Source organism: Cotesia typhae, unplaced genomic scaffold (genome assembly GCF_013202065.1).
Source record: "Cotesia typhae breed Kobodo isofemale line unplaced genomic scaffold, CoteBio_Ctyphae scaffold_152, whole genome shotgun sequence".
NCBI lineage: Eukaryota > Metazoa > Arthropoda > Insecta > Hymenoptera > Braconidae > Cotesia > Cotesia typhae.
This window is the reverse complement of record NW_027423776.1, coordinates 8,865,488-8,886,814: the sequence shown is the minus strand read 5'-3', so window position 1 is coordinate 8,886,814 and position 21,327 is coordinate 8,865,488. Positions and strand designations below refer to the sequence as shown.

General features: G+C 24.1%; 4 protein-coding genes across 9 annotated transcripts in view; 2 read left to right on the top strand and 2 right to left on the bottom strand.

Annotated features, from left to right (window-relative positions):
* The first annotated feature begins 34 nt into the window (after positions 1–34).
* On the top strand, positions 35–3,077 carry LOC141536482 (protein FAM8A1). Of its 4 annotated transcripts, none has more exons than XM_074257024.1 (7): positions 35–191; positions 736–1,270; positions 1,472–1,686; positions 1,814–1,981; positions 2,066–2,186; positions 2,260–2,392; positions 2,619–3,077. In XM_074257024.1, the coding sequence occupies exons 3-7, from the start codon at positions 1,500–1,502 to the stop codon at positions 2,967–2,969; spliced, it is 960 nt and encodes a 319-aa protein (XP_074113125.1). In that variant the 5' UTR covers positions 35–191; positions 736–1,270; positions 1,472–1,499; the 3' UTR covers positions 2,970–3,077. The 4 variants fall into 4 exon arrangements, with proteins under 4 accessions (XP_074113125.1, XP_074113126.1, XP_074113123.1 ...); XM_074257025.1 differs by having other exon boundaries at positions 1,811–1,951; XM_074257022.1 differs by having other exon boundaries at positions 36–191; positions 1,811–1,981.
* A 984-nt stretch (positions 3,078–4,061) lies between these two features.
* Rab6 (RAS oncogene family member Rab6) lies at positions 4,062–8,528 on the top strand. Of its 2 annotated transcripts, none has more exons than XM_074255793.1 (6): positions 4,062–4,341; positions 4,780–4,838; positions 4,941–5,100; positions 5,416–5,621; positions 6,876–6,942; positions 8,394–8,528. In XM_074255793.1, the coding sequence occupies exons 1-6, from the start codon at positions 4,272–4,274 to the stop codon at positions 8,465–8,467; spliced, it is 636 nt and encodes a 211-aa protein (XP_074111894.1). In that variant the 5' UTR covers positions 4,062–4,271; the 3' UTR covers positions 8,468–8,528. The 2 variants fall into 2 exon arrangements, with proteins under 2 accessions (XP_074111894.1, XP_074111895.1); XM_074255794.1 differs by lacking the exon at positions 8,394–8,528 and adding an exon at positions 7,134–7,324 and having other exon boundaries at positions 4,068–4,341.
* A 3,688-nt stretch (positions 8,529–12,216) lies between these two features.
* The window catches only part of Nlg3 (Neuroligin 3), a 156,097-nt gene continuing 146,986 nt past the window's right edge, over positions 12,217–21,327 (bottom strand). The window contains exons 9-12 of one of the 2 annotated variants that reach the window (XM_074255842.1): positions 16,023–16,174; positions 15,342–15,460; positions 15,112–15,248; positions 12,217–14,475 (exon numbers count right to left, since the gene is read on the bottom strand). In XM_074255842.1, the coding sequence (XP_074111943.1) occupies positions 13,903–14,475; positions 15,112–15,248; positions 15,342–15,460; positions 16,023–16,174 (981 nt within the window). In that variant the 3' untranslated portion in view covers positions 12,217–13,902. The remainder of the gene's footprint in view (positions 14,476–15,111; positions 15,249–15,341; positions 15,461–16,022; positions 16,175–21,327) is intronic. The other variant, XM_074255843.1, reaches the window with a different exon arrangement.
* On the bottom strand, positions 18,795–20,100 carry LOC141535859 (uncharacterized). The gene is given in 3 exon segments (XM_074256019.1): positions 18,795–19,510; positions 19,513–19,940; positions 19,983–20,100. Coding segments are annotated over 3 exon segments (1,212 nt in total). The 3' UTR covers positions 18,795–18,844.

Below are 21,327 nucleotides of genomic sequence, written 5' to 3'. Positions count from 1 at the left end.
ATTTAGTATTTTTTTTTTACCACCAGGTTTATAGTTTTAGAAACACAATAACACTAATCAGTTTATTTCATTTTTTTAGGGATAATTATTGATAAATTAATTAAATTAATAATTATTTACAAAGTTCGGATTGTTTTTATTGAACATTTGTAAATAATATAAATAAAATATGTTGTTACAATCTAATTTTCGTAAGTACTCAAATATAACCTTCAACGTCAAAATTTTACTTGTAAAAAAAATTTTTTTTTTTTTAATAAACAAAAAAAAATATTAAATTTATTTTTTTTTTGTTTTTAGGTTACAAAAGATTGATTATAAAAAAAAAAATTCTGTGAAATCTTTGCAAATTCTTTAAAAAATATTTTTTTGCAAAGTTACACGTGTTTATTAATTTTTTTTTTACTAAAAAAACTATTTAAAAAATTAAAAATACTCATAAAAATTTTTATGCAAAATTTTCAATTTTGTTTCTTTAATTTTTTTATAAACAATATATTTTTATTTATTTTTCTCACAAATACTATGATATTATAACTCAAGATTAATAAAAAAAATTTTGAATAATTATTTTATAAAAAATACAAAAATCAATAATTAATTTTTAGTGAATTAATTTTTGTTTGTTATTAAAAATGTAACCTAAAAAATTAGTATCACTTTTTTTTTTTTTTAAATTGACCTCTGCACTGTTAATTGTTTATAAATTTTAATAATTTTTTTTTGTATTTATAGAAAATTATCCCGAAGAAGATCAAGAAGAAATAACAGATTTAATTGCAGAAGATATTTCTCCAATGATGGGATACTTTTCCAGTCCCTCAATCGCATCTGATTCCGAGTCTTCAGAGAATATTAATATTAATAACAACAACAATGAAGATAATCTTGAAGAAAATCAAAGTGAAAGTGAAATAATAGAAATGATTAAAAATTTCGGTGAAGAAATAAAAGGACTTTTAGAGAAACGTCAAGAATTAGTTAAACTTTTAGAAGAAAAAATAAATAATGACCCAAAAAATAAACAATTGCAATAAATAACTTTTTAATTAATTAATTAATATTTACTAACCTGAAAAAAAAATAATTGTAATTTTTTTACTTTAATAAAATAAAAAAGAAAACAAAAATTTTTTAAGTGAATTTAAAAATTTCCCGCGCAAGTGACGTCACGTATTTAAAGTATGACTAAAAAAAAGTCGATTGGTTTATTTATGTCAAAAACATACAAACACTGGTAATACAAATATATATGTATATGACAGCTGTAGTAAGTAGTAATAATGTCTATATATTTCAACTAAATTATTAACATTGTTGTGATAATGTCGTAGTTCCAAGTACCCTAGATAATACGTGTATATTATATTAAGGTTGAATCATAACGATACGTAAAAAAAAAATTATAACCAATAAATAAGTGATACTAGTTTAAGTTACTTAATTAAATAAAATTTATATTTATTGATAGATAACAATAGATCATAGATAAATAAAAAATGTCTAAGGAAAATGAAAATGAAAATATAAATGAAGAAATATTGGACGATAAAGCGAAAAGAAAAAAAGAGCGAGATGATTATTTTCTAAAACTAGAAAAATGGTTACAAGAAGCCTATGCATGGCAAAGTGCTGCTGCTACTGTACCGTATTATCTTATGTCTGGTCAACTGTTGCATCAACCTGGTAAGATTCACCTAACATCTGTACAGTGATCTAGGTCTATAGACTTACATACTTTGTTAAGTTAACCACTTAACCTTTAATCTCATTTATTATTTATCATGATAACATTGATTTTATTCTCTAGCAGGATCTCCGCTGAATCAATCACCGGCTAGTTGCAACAACATCAATACTTCGTCAATAAATACTCCTGGCACTTCACAATCAACAAGTTCAAGTGCACAAACTAATCAGCAGGCTGATCAGTCTAGAAATAATTTAAATGGTACAACTTCCAATTCCAATCGACCTGATGGTAATTTATTTAATTACCTTTCTAATTATTGTTATTTTTATTATTATTGTTAAAAGCTAATTATTGATAATTAATTAATTACAGGTATTGAATATCATATACCGCCAATATGGAAACGTTTTGTAGCAGAATTAATAGATTCGTTAATGTTATTTGTTTTAAAATTAGTAATAACATTTGTTGCGCTAGATATATTTGCCACTATGTAAATATATTTTTTTTTATTAACTTTTTTCATGACTTGAATTTTTTTAAATGACTTACAATTATAATTTTAGGAATATGGAGCCGTATACTCTTGACACACTGCAGAGTAGTTTGAAAATAGTTGACTATAAAATGGCTATGGACGTTGCATCGACGATATTGATTTGGGAATTGATGCATCGTTTTATTGTCTGTGTATTTGAGGTAATTTCATTTTATATTACAGCATAGTATATTTTAGTATTTTAGTTGGCAATTAATTTTTAATATTTGAAGCTCTGATAATTTTTAGAAATTTCTTATAAGCAATAAATTATTGTAAAAGTTTTTTAAAAATTCTATTTGTAGAAATTTTAAAAAGTTATCAATTTAATTTTTTAAAAACTAATAAAAATAAAATATACTAATTAATTCTTCATTCAAATTACAGGCAATCTTTATTCAACACGGCATAAATGGTCGTATCGGTGGAGCAACACCCGGTAAATTCCTGATGGGTCTTAGAGTTGTGCAATGCCGTACGATAACACCAGTAGAACGTCGGGATGGGACTGAAGTGGTGCTAGTATCTCCTGGTACCGACTTGGGTCTCCCATTAGCTCTGGGACGGTCAATTGTAAAAAATTTAATAATGACTCTAATATTTCCAATCTGCTTCTCACTGTTTTCCTTCAGATTCAATCGTACCGGTTACGATCTTGCTTGTCATTCAATAGTAGTTGAAGATCCCGACAGAACAAACAACAACAATAACTTCAACAATCGCCCTCACCAAGATTAAACAATTATTTACTACTAAATGTTTTTATATGAATTTAAATATTTTAAATCTAAATTGTAAAGTCTGTACATAAAATTATATATAAATATAAAATATATGTCTATTAAATTTTTTTTGTTATTGAGAGTTCAGGCACCTACACAAGAGAATGTAATATGATAATTACATCCTACAGATAAATTATAAACTATATTTATTGCGATTGTGAAATTTATTTTTTTAGCATTAACATTTAAGGTTACAGTATATTTGGAGTTCAGTGGAATACAAAATTGATGTTCAATTTACTGAGGTTTAAATTGATAAGAAAAAGATAATAAAAATATTATACTAAAAGTAGTATGTATATTATTTTTTTTTATCTAAGATATTACAATAAATGTTTTTGAAGATTTAAAAATTTCTACTTATCAAATTTTTTAATTTTAATTTTTTTTTAAATCATTTAATAATTTTTAACAATAAGAAATTTTAGTTTTGAAAAAAATTTTTTTTTTTAAGAAGAAATGAACATTAAAAAAATTGCATCAATAATTTTTAAAAAATTTCTACATGTAAAATTACTTAATTATAATTTTTGTATTCAAAAATTTTATTAAAAAACAATTTAGTTTAAATTTTTAACAAAAAAAATTTTATGGTCCTGAAATAAAATTTTTTAAGAAGAAATCAATACAAAAAAAATATTTCATAAATAATTTTAAAAAATTTATGCGTCAAATTTTTTAGTTACAATTTTTTATTTTTAATTATTATAAATCATTAAGTTTAAATTAATTTAAAAATTTTTAACAAAAATAAATTTTATAGTCTTAAAAAACATTTTTTTTAAGAAGAAATTAACACTAAAAAATTGTATTAATAATTTTTTTAATTTTTACCTGTCAACTTTTTCAATAATTAGTTTGTCAAAAATTTTATAAAAATTTAATTTAAAAAAAAATAATTTAACCGCTGTATTGACAGTACTAAAACAATAAATATAATAATAAAACTTAAACAAGTGTCGCAAGTCTGAAACATGGAGATTCAAAGTTGGAGGCACGAATGACGTCACTTCCCAGTCAAACGTGGCGGCTGCGAACGAGCAAAGCTGTTGAGATCGAGAGAAAAAGAGAAAGAGGAGTGGTCGTGTGTGTGTGTCAAGGAACTGTCAAATAGCCCCGAGAATAATTCTCATTATTTGATGTATATTAACACAATAACAATACTTACACTTTACAATTAATAACTTATTTATTTAAATATTGTTTTATCAATAACAACACATTATTTATCGTGAGCAATAATAACAATTAAACAATGTCGTCGTCGGGTGATTTTGGTAACCCGTTGCGGAAATTCAAGCTTGTGTTTCTTGGTGAACAAAGTGGTAAATTTCCTTTCACAATATATATACATTTATTTACAAAATTATTTTTTTATCCATGCAAATTAATTACCATAAATTAACCCTTAAAGTTAATTTAACCCTACATTATTTTGTGTCATAGATATATTTTAACTAGTCTAAATTTTTAATATTTTGTTCGAGGTTATAAATCGATATCACTTAAAGGCTGTCTCGTATTTTATCTCTCTCGTGCTTTTTTTATTCTTACATTTTTTTTCTGTCAATTTTAAACTATTTTTTTTTCATTTTTACATAACATTAAAGTTGTCATAATTTATTTGTTACAAAAATTATTAAAATTATTAACTATCTGATAAGTTAATTTTCATTATTTTTATTTTTAATTTAATTTAATTTTTATTTTTATTTTAATTTTTATTAATTAAAAATACAATTATATTTTTTTTTTTTTTTCAGTTGGAAAAACTTCTCTTATAACACGGTTCATGTATGACAGTTTTGACAATACTTATCAGGTATATATATCAAATAAATATGATAATATATCAATGAATAAATTACAGTTGGAATACCTGATGGAATTCAATAAAATAAAATTAACAATATTATTTTTTCAGGCTACGATAGGAATAGACTTCTTGAGCAAAACTATGTACTTGGAGGACAGAACAGTTAGACTGCAATTATGGGACACCGCGGGTCAGGAAAGATTCCGTTCGCTGATCCCTAGTTACATTAGGGATTCTACGGTGGCCGTTGTAGTTTATGATATCACCAGTAAGTTTATATTTGCTTTTTTTTTTTTTTTTTTTTTTTTTTTTTATTTTTATTATAACAAATTAACAATAATTTCTTATTTCGATTGTCTAACTCCTTATTTTTTAGAGGGTGATTTTTTTAACATTTTGATGTAGCAATAACCCAATTATAAATTTTTTTTAAGTGATAATAAATTTTTAACTAATTGTTTTTTTTTGTACAAATAAAAGATTCTCTAAAGACAATTTGGAGTTAGACAATTTGCTAATTAGAACGTCGATTTATGAATTATGAGTTATGATACGTTACTTAAGCATGAGTTTTATTTGCCAGACGCGAATTCATTTCATCAAACATCCAAGTGGATTGATGATGTGCGGACAGAGCGGGGCAGTGATGTTATTATCATGCTTGTTGGCAACAAGACGGATTTAAGTGATAAACGGCAAGTTTCTACTGAAGATGGTGAACGTAAAGCTAAGGAATTAAATGTTATGTTCATCGAAACTAGTGCTAAGGCAGGATATAATGTTAAACAGGTACTTATTATTTTTTTTTTTATCACAAAAATTTATAGCTTATAGCTTATTGTATTTTAATCAATGACGCTGCAATCAGCAGATTTTTGACAATTTAAAAACTTTTGTCTTTAGTTAAATAACAACTAAAAAAATATTTTAAAAAAATTTTCTATATGTCAAATTTTTTTAATATTTTTTTAAAATAATTTTTTCTATAAAAAAATCATAAAATTGTCAGATGTCTGTTATAATAATTTTCATTGTAATATTTTTTATTTCATGATATTGAAAGTAGTCAAAAAAATATTTTTATTATTTTTTTCTAGGCTTATAATTAGAGTCAAATTTTAAGTTGTATTAAATTAATTATATTTTATGTAAATTATTGTTTTAAAAGTAGAGCGATTTAAAATTTTAAAACTGCTAGTCATTCTTAAATTATGTTAGTTTAAATTTGTAATATTAGATTTTGGTTGTAATTTTAATGTAGTAATGATAGGTAATTTTTTAAAAAGAGAAAGTAGACATCCGAAAACTTTTCTATTCAAAGTGAACCAATTAAGAAAGTTTAATGGCTGCTTAAGTTAAATAGAAAGTATCTGATAAAGATAAATTTAAAAATTTTTTAAAACCACAAAAAATATTCTACTTTCAATATCATATTTTTTAAAGATGATTAAATTAATTACTATTAATTAGACACTTTATTTATTAATATATGGATACTCAGTATATATATAATTTTTCTAGTTACTTAAAATGTTTAAAATACTCTTATCATATATTTATTTTTATCGGGTATTTTATCACACATCAAATTTTTATGTTACATAAAAATAGTTTAAGTAAATTCTATATTTTTATTTAAAGTTAAAATATTCTTGGAGTACTTTTAAAAAATTCATGAGTCTTAAAAAATAATCTGTAATTAAATTATTGATTTCCTCGTGAACTAAATACAATTTTATTATTTCTGTCGACGCTTTAAAAATTACACTTGAGCCGTAAAATTCATTTGTTAACAAACACAAAAAATCTCTAAACTTTTATTTCAAGCACTAGAAAAAAAAAATTATAATTACAACTTTTAAAGTAGTATCAAACCGAACTTAAAATTTTATTTAATTCACACGTTTAAAGTATCCAAAGAAATATTTTAACTGTGACTAACATTTTATTGTATTGAGATAAAATCACCTGATAAAATAAAAACTTAAAATTACATAAGAAAATAATGTATGCTATAATTAAAAAAAATAAATATTTGATTAGTTATTTAGAAGAGTTGCCGCCGCTCTACCTGGCATGGATTCCACTGAGAATAAACCTCCAGAAGACAGTATCCTTTATTTTTTAATATACACACTAAAAAAACACATGAAATTTTACTACTTATCATTTAATTTTACTTATCACTTAATTTAATTAAATTTATTTTAATTAATTTGTATTATAATTATTTCAATTATTTAAATTAATTTAATTTATTTTTCATCTTTTCCTTAATTGATTTTTTTAACAATTCTGTAGTGCAAGAAGTAGTTCTCAAGGACACACCAATTGAGCTCAAAGCCTCCGAGAGCAATTGTTTATGCTAAATCAAGATGTCATAAATGTACTAGACAGGCAATCAGATTAAATTTAATTTAAATTATTAAACAACAAAATTTAACTAATAATTATTAATAATCGGTGCATCAAGGATCTGTTCGATCGTAAAATTAATAATTATCATAAATAAGTAATAATAATAATAATAAAAATAATATAATATATATAACAGTAAATATAAATGATTGATACAATGTTTCAGTATGTTTTAATAAGTGGTGCACATATTTGTGTAAATTGCTCATTGACTCTAATGTTATTGATATTATAATTACAATTACAATAACAGATTTATTTTTTTTTTACCAATGATAATTGCTCGTGTTCATCATCACAGAATTATTTATTACATACTGCTTATGACTTGGTATTTTTATTTTTTACTCATCAACAAGGCACTAATTATTAATTATTATTAATACATATTTATAAATTATACATACAGATATATTTATATTTTAATTTTAATTTAAATTATTAAATTACTGTTTAATTTATATCGCGGTAACTTGAGCGTAATATTAACACACTCGGTAGCTTTTTATAAATTTACAATTTTTGTACCACTTTCATTAAAATTAAAAGCAATTTATAATTTCAAAATAATAAATTTATCGAGAAAAAATAGCAATAAAAAAATGTAAAAAAATTTTTTTTGTTCCAAGAACTTTTTAGTAATTTCGTAATAATCTAATAATTTAACAAAAATAATACTTAAAAAAAAAAATCATGTTTTTAAATCATTAAAAAAAAAATGATTACGCGATTAAAAAAATTTATTGTATTAATGGTAATAAATAATTATTAATTTATTCTCAATTGTAAATAATATTTAATTGGGAAGCGGATAAAACATATAATGTAGAAAAATCATTTATTTAGGATATTTAATGTCATACTTCATGTCACTTTTGTTATTTTTATTATATTGTAATCATATTATTTCTATTAAAATAATTTAAAAGATAGGCTTTAGTTTGGTATTTTATTTTAATAAATCCTTTATTTTATTTATTTTTATTTTTTCATTACAGTTTAAAGAGTCATGAGAATAATTCCGTCCCGTTTTTTACTGAGATATGTTTAAAGTTGTGAAATCGAGAAAATTTGATTATTTATATTGCATAATAATTATTAAAAATGATTATCATTATATGAATACCTTAACTATCGAAACAGCTGTTGATTTGCAGAATCAATCGACAATGCAGAATGGAGCGGAGGGCGAAGGAGAAGGTGGATGTATTTGCTAGGAAGAATTACTTCAATTAATACGCATTTTTATAATTTTTTTTTAAATTTATCTAGCCCGCAATTATTTACTTTTTGTAAAAAATGTTCTTTAATTTTTTCTATTTATTCTATCTAATAAAAATTAAATTTCTTCATTTTAAAAAAATAATTTTTAATTATTTGATTTGTGAATAAAATAAAAAAATAAAAGAACATTTAAAAAAAAAAATAGAACAAGCATTTATTAATTTATAAAAAAAAAATTTGTTAATTATAGCTTAAGGATATTTAAAATTAATTTAGAAGCTTGTGTAATATTTTATAAAATTAATTATTTAAACTACTAAAATTTATATACATAATTTTTTTTTTTTTTTTTTTTTTTTTTTAATAGTAGTAATTATTCAATATCCTTAAGCTTCATTTCAAATTAATGAAATGAACGCGCATTTAATTAAACCAAAACTAATGCATAAATTAATTTTAAATATAGTAGTAAAAATAGATTAACAAAATATATTCCATTTGTGCTTGTTACTCTTATTTAATTAGTAGTAAAATATAATTAAATAAAAAATTACCTAGGTACGTTTTTTTTTTTGCTGATTGGAAAGTTTATAAACAAGCACTGTGATATATTTTTTTTTTGTTAGAACGCCAGAGAATAAAATAAAAAAATACATTTTTTTATTTTTTATTTTATTTTCCAAAACAATCGTAAACATTTGCAATGCAATTTGATTATAAAGTTTAATTCAGTTTACTGTTATGACTTTTAGGAAAACAAATCAAATATACACACAAAACTGCATTTATATTAAAATAAAATTCAATTGTCTCGAAGTATTATTTTTATAGATTCAATTCTTTTTTTTTTTTTTATTGTCTGCGCTTCTAACAATAATTTTATAAAATTTATTATGTCAACTCGGTGGCACGCAAATTAAAATAAATGCTGTGGTTCGGCGTTATTTATTAAAAATATATAAATAAAATATTTAATTGTAAAATGAACGCTTTAGATTTTGATCACTGGCAGTTAAAAAAATTAAACTAACATCAATAAGTATAATAATAATTATAATAATAATAATAATAACAACTTAATTGTTTAAATTAAGAGACTGAATGTTTTTCGTACCTTCATCACGCCATCACCTTAAATATGAATGAAAAAAAATAAATTATACTGAAAAAAGCAGATATTTAATAAATTTAATTAAATAATAAATAATTAAAAATTTTCTGTTTTTAATTTTACTAAAAAATTTTTTATACAAGAAAGATTTTAAATAATTTAATTTTAATGCATATTTTACACAGTAAAAAATTTTGTGTTAAAAATTTTGTGTTAAAAATTTTTGTATTAAAAATTTTTATGTTAAATATTTCACACTTTTTTGTGTTAATTTAACACAATAAATGTTAAATTTACACATAAAATTATTAATGAAAATTAACTTAGCAGATAATTGATAATTTTAAGAAATTTTGTAACAAATAAATTATGGCAAAAAAAATTTATAAAAAAAATTGAGATTTAGAAATTTAAGAAAACTACAAATGCAATTTTTTAAAAATAATTTTTTGGAACAAATTTATTTGTTAAAAAAAAAATTAAAAAATTGTTAAATATTTAATACAAAAATTTTTAACATAAATTTTTTTGACGCAAAATTTTTTATTGTGTATTTTTTACCGAAAAAGTGATTTTTGCGTCGGCCATTTTGTCGGAATGATTTTATTTTCGACCGTCTTTTTAAAGCGAGTAAATTTTTTTATTATTAAAAAAAAAACTGTTAAAAAAAAATCTGCTATTTTCAGTGTAAAAAATAATTATTTAGAATTAGATAAATAGATTTTGAGCTACTGAACAACTCGGGCATAATTAAAAGTACTTAACATAAATAACGATTAAACTAATAAAATAAGTTTGATGTATCAATGATTAAATGTAGAGCCAAAGTGGGCGAATTTTTTATCAACTTTAATAACGAATTAAAAATAAATATGTAAAAGTGTATGGCCGATGGTGATTCTACGCTAAGATATTTAAAAAAAAAAAAAAAAAAAAATGCTACGAATTTTTTGCGAATTTAATCTGCCTATGCATTTAAAATTGTGCGGAATTATATACCAATAAAAACAACAATAATTATCAATATTAATATCAATAAAAATAAAATACACATTCGAATAAAGTGATCGACTTGTTAACTAATATTTATTCCGCATGCACAATTTTAATGCTACATCATTAATTATCATTAATCACCCGAATAATGTAGAGTAAAGGACAGTAGAGCAATGAGAATTGTTATTAATTATTTATTATTAATTATGTGTTAATTAAGGATTGGAATTTTCTATGAAAAAAATAATTTTTTTATTATAATTATTTAATAAATTTTAAATTAATTGAAGCGGTGAAGAAACCGAGAAGAATATAATTTTATGTTCAATATTATTTTTTGTATATTTATTGTAGAGTATTGATTGAATTTGAACGAGTGTAATTTAAGTTTTGAGACTTATTTATAGCGAAGGGAAGATATTAATTGGACATTGATTGGCGGGGTTTGTAAACTAGTATGATATATTATAAAGATAAAAATAAAACTGAAATTGCGGTTGCATTCATTGGCTTTTACAACAATGTATTTTTGGCGGCCATAGCAGGCTTTAACGAAATAATTTATAAAAATAAGGACTCAACAATCACAACTGTTTTGTGTTCACGGGCTCTAATGCTCTTTTCTATTGCTTATATTGACTTTTATTGATTGAACTTATATCAATTTGTATGTGTACTTAAACACACAGCCATGATTGTGACACTACATGCAACTGAAATTAAAAGTAAATGTATTTTGGTGCAATAAAATAGATATTGATGATTATAAATTTTTTAGGATATTTTCTTCTTACCTTATCTTCTTTTAATTTATTTTTTTTTTTTAGTAATTTTATAAATTTTATCCTAAAATCAGTACTTGTGACTCTATATAAAATTTTTTGTGTTAATTAATAATATTAACACTTTTAATATTTTTAGTTCTTTTTTTTTATAATTTAACTAGTAGACGGAAAGAACAAGATGACACTGGATATTATCCCAGATTATACTCAGTGATATCTGTGGCGAAAAAAAATTTCAGATAGTAGCTAAAAAAATTTTTAGATTATACTGAGTGATATCTGGATTATACTCATTATAATCTAGATTATACTCAGTATAATCTGCGATTATATTCAGTATCATCTTGTTCTTTCCGTGTAATGAAAAAAAATTTTTTTTTTTAAATTACGTGTTTAATTTTTAAACTTTTTCTACATGTACATTTTTTTCAACTTTTTTTTTAATAAAAAAAAATCTAAAAATTTTCAAATTTCTATTAATTTTATGAAAACAAAATTTTTGACAATTTTTTTCCGATTTTCACAATAAATAAATTATTTTATTGTGAAAAAAATTCTACATGAAATTAAAAAAAAATTATAAAAGTATATTAAAAAAAATATTTATTTTATTATAATTTATTTATAAAAATTTGAAAAAAATTTTCTAATTTAAGTATCATGTATAATTTATAAATAAAAAAAATGTATCTGTATACATTGTTGTTTATTTGTGAAGAAATTTTATATTTCTTCTTATAATTACGGATAAAATCAAAAACAAAAAAACTAACTACAAATAAAAAACACAAATACCATTTTTAAATTTACAATTTATTGATTAAAAAAAAACCATTTATTTATTTTCCATAATCATAAATACTGAAACAATATAATTTGATAAGTATTACGTACTTAATAATAATAATATCAATTATATACAAATTTAAAACTGTCCTCATTTTCATTTCCTTATTCGTTTATTTATATTTAAACTTAATACTTTACTTATATACCTCACCGCTCACTCAATTAAATTCTAACTATTTATTATTAAATTTAATATTACTTAATTTTATCCCATTTATTAATATTTTCGTTCTTCTTCATTTATATATAATGTATTTTACAAAGTATACCCTAATTTTGTTTTACACACATTCTCTGTGAATTATTATTATCCACTTAGTCTTTGTTCTTCCTTTGTTATTTACAGTAGTCTATTGTTAAAATAAAAATCATCAGCTAAAAAAAAAACAATAATAATAATAATAATAATAAAAACATCCTTCATCAAGTACAATATGAATGTGCCGCTCAGAGTTTTCTTCATTGAGATCAATACTACCGTTTATTTTTATCTCACTAAAAAAAATCTTCACCTTTCTTCTCTTCAAGCACATTCTATTTTAAATTATTATTATAATTAATAAATAATATTTGTTAATTAAAAATTAATTTCTTCTTTAATTTTTGAGCATGGCACATCCAGTGCTTATAAATAATAAATACAATTACTTTCTCGATAGTAATAATTACAATAATATAATTTAATCCAGATTTAACCCGTTAAATTTTTAATATTTAACAATATTCACCTCTAATTTATTTTATTTATAATTACAATAATTTAAATATTAACAATAAACTCTTCATATATTTAATTAATTAATTAATTAAAATATCACCGTCACTGGATGAAAATATCGAAGCGTTAATAATAATATTGTGACAAATATAATCAATAAAATAATATTTAAAAATTATTTTAAATATTTCTTCTTTAAAAAAAAAAAAAAAAAAAAAAAAAAAAATTAAAAAAATTAAATAATTGTCATTGGTCATTTTTTCTTTGGATATTTTTACCAACTAAAAAATTTACCAACAAAATTTAATAAAAAAGAAGAAATCTAATTAAAATTCATTTGCTCATTGATATTTCTGCTAGCAAGCATTCGTATTATTAAAATTACCTTACAATGTAAAACTTAAAACTACAATAATTCACTCATTACTTATTTATCATAAATAATTAATCAATATTCACACACACAGCGTGGACCGATGTTAAAAAAAAAAAAAAAAAAAAAAAAAATAAAATCACTACCAAATGTTACATTTATAATAAATAACTGTACAAAGTAGTCGCCGCGAGCTGAACAACATTTAAAATTTTAATTGCAGCCACGCAATCTACGGATGCATTTATATTCATTTTTATATCTGTATTTATAAATTTATATTCATATATATATTTATACGATTCTGTATATGTCCACAAATAACGTGGCAGGATGAAAAAAATTTTTCATTAATTATTCGTAGTGTCAGAGTACGAATAGAGGATTATTGTGGATCCATATAAAAGGATTAAAGGCCATTTGTTCTAAAATGTCCTCTGGCAGTATAAGAATTTATCCTCAAATTGTTCGCGAGGTAAACATTAATTTTCTTAATCAATTGTTTATTTATTAATTATTAATATACTTTTCAATCATCCGTAGAATGAAGAAGTCGAGATGATCCGAGAACAGCTCGAAGAGCTGTTGTCCTAAAGTCAGACCCTCAGTTCTTCCATTATCTGCTGGTGGTTTTGCCCTTTCTTCAGCGTTCCTACCGCAGACATGGGCATGTTCTCCTGCTGAAGCTGATTGGGGCTCATTATCAAATTTTGGCCCACCTGGGGCTTCGCGGACTTTGTGTTTTTTGGCGGAGGAGGCGGCATAGGCACGAGACAGGAGTTGTTTTGCAGGTCTGCAAAATCTGGAGGCGGCATGTGCTGGATGTGGTGACGGTCTGACGGTTTTGTCTCCAGCTCTCCGCAGATGTTGTTGGGCATCTGCCCGTTTTCTTGCCGCTTTTTCGGGCAGTGGTGCTGGTTTTTGTCCCGCTGGTAGTAAACACCGGCGAATATTAACACGTTTAGTATTAATAAACTGCAACCAATGGCTATTGTCACACTGAGTGCGGTGGAGTACGCCGCGAAACCGTCCTCAGGCTGCGGTGTTGTTTCTTCGAGCGTTAATTCGTTTGATGAGCTCGTTGTTGTGTTTGGTACGCGTTCGGTTGTTATTTCAACCGTTGTTAGTTTTGTTGTTGTTGGTATCCTTTGTATAAATCGCGGTGGGACCTACACACAATTTTACATTTATTATTCATTTATTTTCGGTGCTTTTTGTGGTTTAAATTTATTTTTAAATACTTTTTTTATTAAATTGTAAATTAATTTTTGTTAATTATCAAAAAAAATTTTAATTTAATTGATATTAAATTTTTAATTAATATTATTTAACTGTCAGTTTTTTTTTTTTTTTTTTTTTTCCATAAAAAATTGATTTTTTTAAAGAATTTAATTTTTTTTTCATTTCTTCTTTAGCATAAAATATTTTTCAATTCAATATTTTGCTTCTTAATTTTATTTTTAATAAAAAATATGAAAGAATTTCAATAAAAAATTAGTTTGAAGAAATATTTCATCTTGAATAAAGAAGAAAAATTTTTTAATTAAGTAAAATTTTTTAAAATCAAGAAAATTTTCTTAGTATAAAGATTTTTCTTCTTTAGATCAAGTTTATTATTTTTTTAATCAGACAAAATTTTTGATCAAACGAAATAATGTAAAAAATGATTTCTTCAAACAATATTTCAAGGAAATTAATAAATTATCTCTAGAATTCTATCAATAAAAATTCTTGTATCAATATCAATAATTTAATAAATTTAATAAGAAAGTATTAAAAAATAAAAAAAAAAAAAATTCATTTACTTTTACCTGCTCAGCATCTAACAGATGATGAGAGCGCGGAACGTCATCCCCGCCCGGCTTGTGAAGATCCGGTACTAGGTTTAACCAGAAAGACAACCTGTGCGCCCGGTAATGATTTTTTAACTTTGGTTTTGTGTCTAAAAATCAAAAATAAATTATCCAAGTTTATTATAATTGGTTGCAAGTTAGAATAAAATTTTTATTTTCACTTTGCAGAGCAAGATAATTACCTATATTGAGATAGTTTTTATGTGTGGCTTCATAAGCCGTCCAGAGTATATTTTTTAATTTGGTCCGCTCAGGACGAGTGCCTCCTGGGCCAGTATCCGGAGTTCCTTCGTTGGGATTCCTGTAAAATAAAAATAATTTTATTAAATAACTTCAAAAAAAAAAAAAAAAAAAAAAATAAAGAGAAAATTTGCTTTAGAAATTGTAAAAAATTTAATTTTGAAAATATAAAATATTGAAAGTATACTGATGAAAGGGAAAATTAAAATATTAAATATTTCTCGGAGTCCTAATTTTTTTATCGTACTGATAAAAATTTTTTTTTTATTAAAATAAAATGTTGCTAATTTCAGTATCACAATAAAATGACATTAAAACTTGAAAATTATATGATTTTTTTATCGTCTATAAAAAAATGAATAATTTTGAGCCGTCTAAAAAAACTTGCCGTTTCAATAAAACAGCAATTTAATATTAATTTAAATTTAATAATACAATTTAGCATAACAGTTATCATTATTATTACAAAAGTAATTTATTCTATAAAAATAATATTAACATAACTCATAACGTTGGATAAATGTTTACATTTTAGTGGTACCGAGTAGCAGCAGCAGCAGGAGGAAGATGAGATCAACAACATTTAAAGCAGGTATACTTTACTTAATATTTTATGTACTTACCCGGTACGAGCGAAGTTTGTGAGATATAATATAACACTTTCAGACAACGTTATCTCTGCCCTTGTATAATTCTTAGGCCAGTGAGCTAAACCACCTACTAATGGAGCTCCGAAGAAGTATGGAAGTTCCTCACCGTGGATACACCCCAGTCGCTGTGAACAACAAAATTTAAATAAATAAATAACTCTCACTGTAACGGAGATTGTCTTATAAATCATAAACAGTGAAACGGCATCACTGAAACTTTAAAACATAATGTGGTGAGTTTACCTTGTTATTTAATAATCTTAATGATAATAATAATAACTAGCAATCTGCAGTCATGATAAAGCTGCCGAGAATTACAAATTGTGAATAAAATAACATTGGATTAATTATTTTTTGATATTTTTAGTCTCAAAATTATATTTTTAATCCTTCAAAGTAAATTTTAAATAAATTATTTTTATTACAAGATCAATTTTCAATTATTTAATTAAAAATGTCATGGAAAAAATTATAGAACCAACAAACTATTAAAAATTCCTCGAAAAACTCGATATAAAAAATTTACTTCAATTTTAGTTCACAAATTTAGACTTTTTTGATGAGACAAAACTTTCTTATGAAATAAAAATATGCACGTCATAAATTTTGCATATTCTCTCAATTATTTAGACGATTAATTTATCAAAAAAATTAATTTATTAAAAAAAAAAAAAATAGCAAACCCAAAAAAGATATAAATTTAAATTAAGACATTTTTGCTAAATTTAACTTTAAAAATTCCTTTTGAAATAAAAATATACCCATCAAAAATTTTTCCTCCTCTTAATTATTGTATGAATTAATATTTTATAAATAACGAAGTTGATATGTAAAAAAAGAAACAAAAAAAATTTTATTTTTTGACAATATTTGTCAATACTGAAAAGGTCTAATATTAATTATTTTTTGTTGGTTCTCTGTATAGCTTTTTAAAATTTCAGGTGGCTTCCTTCCTCATTAAAATCTCCCAATATGTCAAGTTTCATTAAAGTCTGAGCAGTAACTCTCTAACCGACAGTACTACCTTAATAAATCAATTGCATAATGCTTTGATGTTAATTTGAAAGGATGAATACAATTTAATTCAACGTCAGATTTAATTATGGATAATACTTGGAAACATAAATTTATTATTTGAATAAATTAGACCTTGAATTAATTAAATCCAAGTGAGTATACATACAAATCTTCTCAATTAAATAAGCATGCATGTTTATTAAATCAACTCAAAAATAAAAAATTTTCCGGATCAATATTTTTGTTTTAATCTTCAATATTTGACAGCTTGAGAACACTAACACGGTGTTCGCAATAATAAATTTATTCACTGAGAGAATTTCAGAGTAAATATTCTTCTATCGATTGCTATATAAATTACCCTGAACGAGAGTAAACCCGTACGAAAAAACTACAAATTGCTGTTCCGTGTAGCACCACGTTGATCCGAACTAGAGTTTGTAGAAACTATATTATTTTTGCGCACGGCAAATATTATAGTTTCGGGTAAGATTTTTTTTATAATCCAATATTGATTGAAGTGGTTTGATTTTTGCGATAGCGAGCAATGGAAATTTAGCTCTTTTTTCAATCTAATCTATAATCAAATACCATCAGAAAAATTTTTTTAAATCTTCACACTTTTTACAAAATTAAAATTTATTATTATTAGTATTAAATCATTAAAAAAAAATATTTTTAAATTAATTTAAACATAATTTTCTTAAAATTATTTTGTAGCCGGTTGTCTTTATTCAAGAATGTTTTATTTTGAAATTTTTTTTTTTAACGAAGAAAAATTAAGTCAGAAAATCAATAATAGTACATTTATAAAAATGTAATTTTTTGGTTTTTGAAATAGTAAATTTTAACAAAAAATTTATTATTTTTAATTCTTACTAATTTAAGATAAAAATAAAAATTTATTATTTTTAAATAAATATTTATTTAATTAATAATATTTAATTTAATATGAAATAAAATTTGAATAATAAGCAATTTGAAAAAAAATTTTTTTAATGTCAAGCTAAAACTAAAAAAATATTATCATGAGTTTTTATAATAGTTCTTCAATTATTGAACAGACTCTCATAAATATGAATCAAATAATTAGTCTTTGCTGTGCCTTCTCTGTACTTTATGTACAATTTAAAAAATTTCCTCCGTACACATTGACCGTCTGGCGCGGCGGTGACGGCTCAGCTGGTCCTCAAGATTCTCTGAGTTCGATCCTAAACGTCGGGCACAATGTTTTGTCATTTTTTTTTATTTAATTTAAGTAAATTTGAGTGATTTTGATCAAATCCCATAAATGGACACTGAGAAAAGAAATTAATTGATTCAAGAGAAATTTTATTTCTAAAAAAATTATTATATTACCGATTATCTTTATTAAAATATTTATCGTCTTATAATTATTTTTTCAATTTAATCTAATCAAATGCTATCAGAAAAATTTTTTTAAATCTTTACACTTTTTACAAAATTAAAATTTATTATTAAATCATTAAAAAAAAATATTTTTAAATTAATTTAAACATAATTTTCTTAAAATTATTTTGTAGCCGGTTGTCTTTATTCAAGAATGTTTTATTTTGAAATTTTTTTTTTTTAACGAAGAAAAATTTTAAGTCAGAAAATCAATAATAGTACATTTATAAAAATGTAATTTTTTGGTTTTTGAAATAGTAAATTTTAACAAAAAATTTATTATTTTTAATTCTTACTAATTTAAGATAAAAATAAAAATTTATTATTTTTAAATAAATATTTATTTAATTAATAATATTTAATTTAATTTAATATACGATTTTGTTCTTCTTCGGTGTATAGGAAAGCAAAGTTATGTTTTTGGTATGACAAAACTTTGTTTCAAGAGGGTTCTTCGACGCTACCTTCATCTCCAGAGGAATCTCTCGTTTATTCTTCCTGATAGTTCCAGTCAAAAACATTTTGAAAGGTTCATCTAACATTCTGGTCAACAGAGGCACAGTGGTGAACCAATTATCGCACGTCACCGAGCGATTAGTGCCGTGAATTGGAGCCGTTACGGCTTCGAAAAAGTACTCTCCGCTAGGTAATTTCTGGGGATTAGAAATCGTTGCGTTTTTACCTAGATACGGTATAGCGTGAATCAAATAGGCAGTCGAAGCGTCGTTGAGAGTTAACAATTTTAGTCCGTACTTGTCTGGTTTCGATTTGATGTACATCCGAAATACACACCGGCCCCTAAATCCGAGTAATTGTTCGTCGACAGTACATTTACTACTGGGATAATAATACTTGGTGCAGTTGTTGATGAAAATGGACCAAATATTTCTGATGGGTGAAAATCGGTCATCAGGATCTCTATTTTCTTTGGTATCGAAACGCAGACAAGATTGAAGAAACTCAAACCTCATTCGAGGAAAGACACTTCTGTAGAAGTAGATTCCGTTTTTTTTATCCCAGAGCATGTTGTTATCTACATGGCAAGCCTTCCGTAAGCCAGCATAGTATAAGACACCGATGTAAGCTCTAATTTCAAAAGCGTTAGTGTGATGGTGGTAGGTCTAGACTCTTCAGCAACCAGTGAAGCACACACCTCCTCGATTTTCTCATTCGTGTTATTGACGATTATTTCAATAATTTCTTGATTGAACAAGAGATCCCAAAAATCCTCTAGAGAATCCAGATTTACCGCATCATCTGCCAAGCTTGCTTCATACGGAACTTCATTTGCAGTGACACGATCTGACCTTCGTTCAGCCGACTTCGTTTCCCAGGCAAATCTATTTTTACCGTATAATTTAGTCGATGGGCGACCACCTCGACGAGATTTGGAAGAAGATTCATTTAGATCTGTACTTGTTTTGCGTTTGCGAGATTCTGAAGCCCGTGCATTTACAACTGCATCTTATTCGTCTTCTTCGTCGGAATAATCGATTTGAGAATCACTCGCGTCTGATACATCCTGTTCTGAATCCGTGTTAGATTGCTGTTCACAATCAGAATCTTTGTCAAAATTTTCATCGAGTAACTCTTTCCGCTGAGTTCTCGTCCGAAAATTGTACATCTGAAGGAAATGAAAAATTCATTAAAATTTTGTATGTTTATGGAACTAAGTATATATATATATGTCATATTTTCATAACCTAGACTCCACATGTTTCCATACAATGAACGTACTCAAGATTTAATCGATAAATAATTCATATTTTACATAAATAGACTAGATTTTATTACAACTGAGATGAAAAAAATTTTTTTGTTACTAAAAAATATAAAACTTACCTTTATTTTATCGATTGACACTGAAATAAGTTGATAAAAATAAAAAAAATATCGTGACTGAACTGCGGTTATGGCCACACTGGGGCTACTAGTTACCCCAGGCCGATAAAACGAGCGCTCACAACGCCACCATGCATTTCTTTGGCTTACTATGTAGTAAAGTTACATCTCACACATGTCTGTCACCGGCCGATGGCGTTTGTTGTATTTATTTGAACGGTTTAAGACCTCTAATTCCACTTTTCTTAAGCCTGGGGTGACTAGTCACCCCGTGTGGCCGTTAAGGGTTAAAAAAATTTTTTTTCAAATTGCTTATTATTAAAATTTTATTTCATATTAAATTAAATATTATTAATTAAATAAATATTTATTTAAAAATAATAAATTTTTTGTTAAAATTTACTATTTCAAAAACCAAAAAATTACATTTTTATAAATGTACTATTATTGATTTTCTGACTTAAAATTTTTCTTCGTTAAAAAAAAAAAATTTCAAAATAAAACATTCTTGAATAAAGACAACCGGCTACAAAATAATTTTAAGAAAATTATGTTTAAATTAATTTAAAAATATTTTTTTTTAATGATTTAATAATAAATTTTAATTTTGTAAAAAGTGTAAAGATTTAAAAAAATTTTTCTGATAGCATTTGATTAGATTAAATTGAAAAAATAATTATAAGACGATAAATATTTTAATAAAGATAATCGGTAATATAATAATTTTTTTAGAAATAAAATTTCTCTTGAATCAATTAATTTCTTTTCTCAGTGTCCATTTATGGGATTTGATCAAAATCACTCAAATTTACTTAAATTAAATAAAAAAAAATGACAAAACATTGTGCCCGACGCTTAGGATCGAACTCAGAGAATCTTGAGGACCAGCTGAGCCGTCACCGCCGCGCCAGACGGTCAATGTGTACGGAGGAAATTTTTTAAATTGTACATAAAGTACAGAGAAGGCACAGCAAAGGCTAATTATTTAATTCATATTTATGAGAGTTTG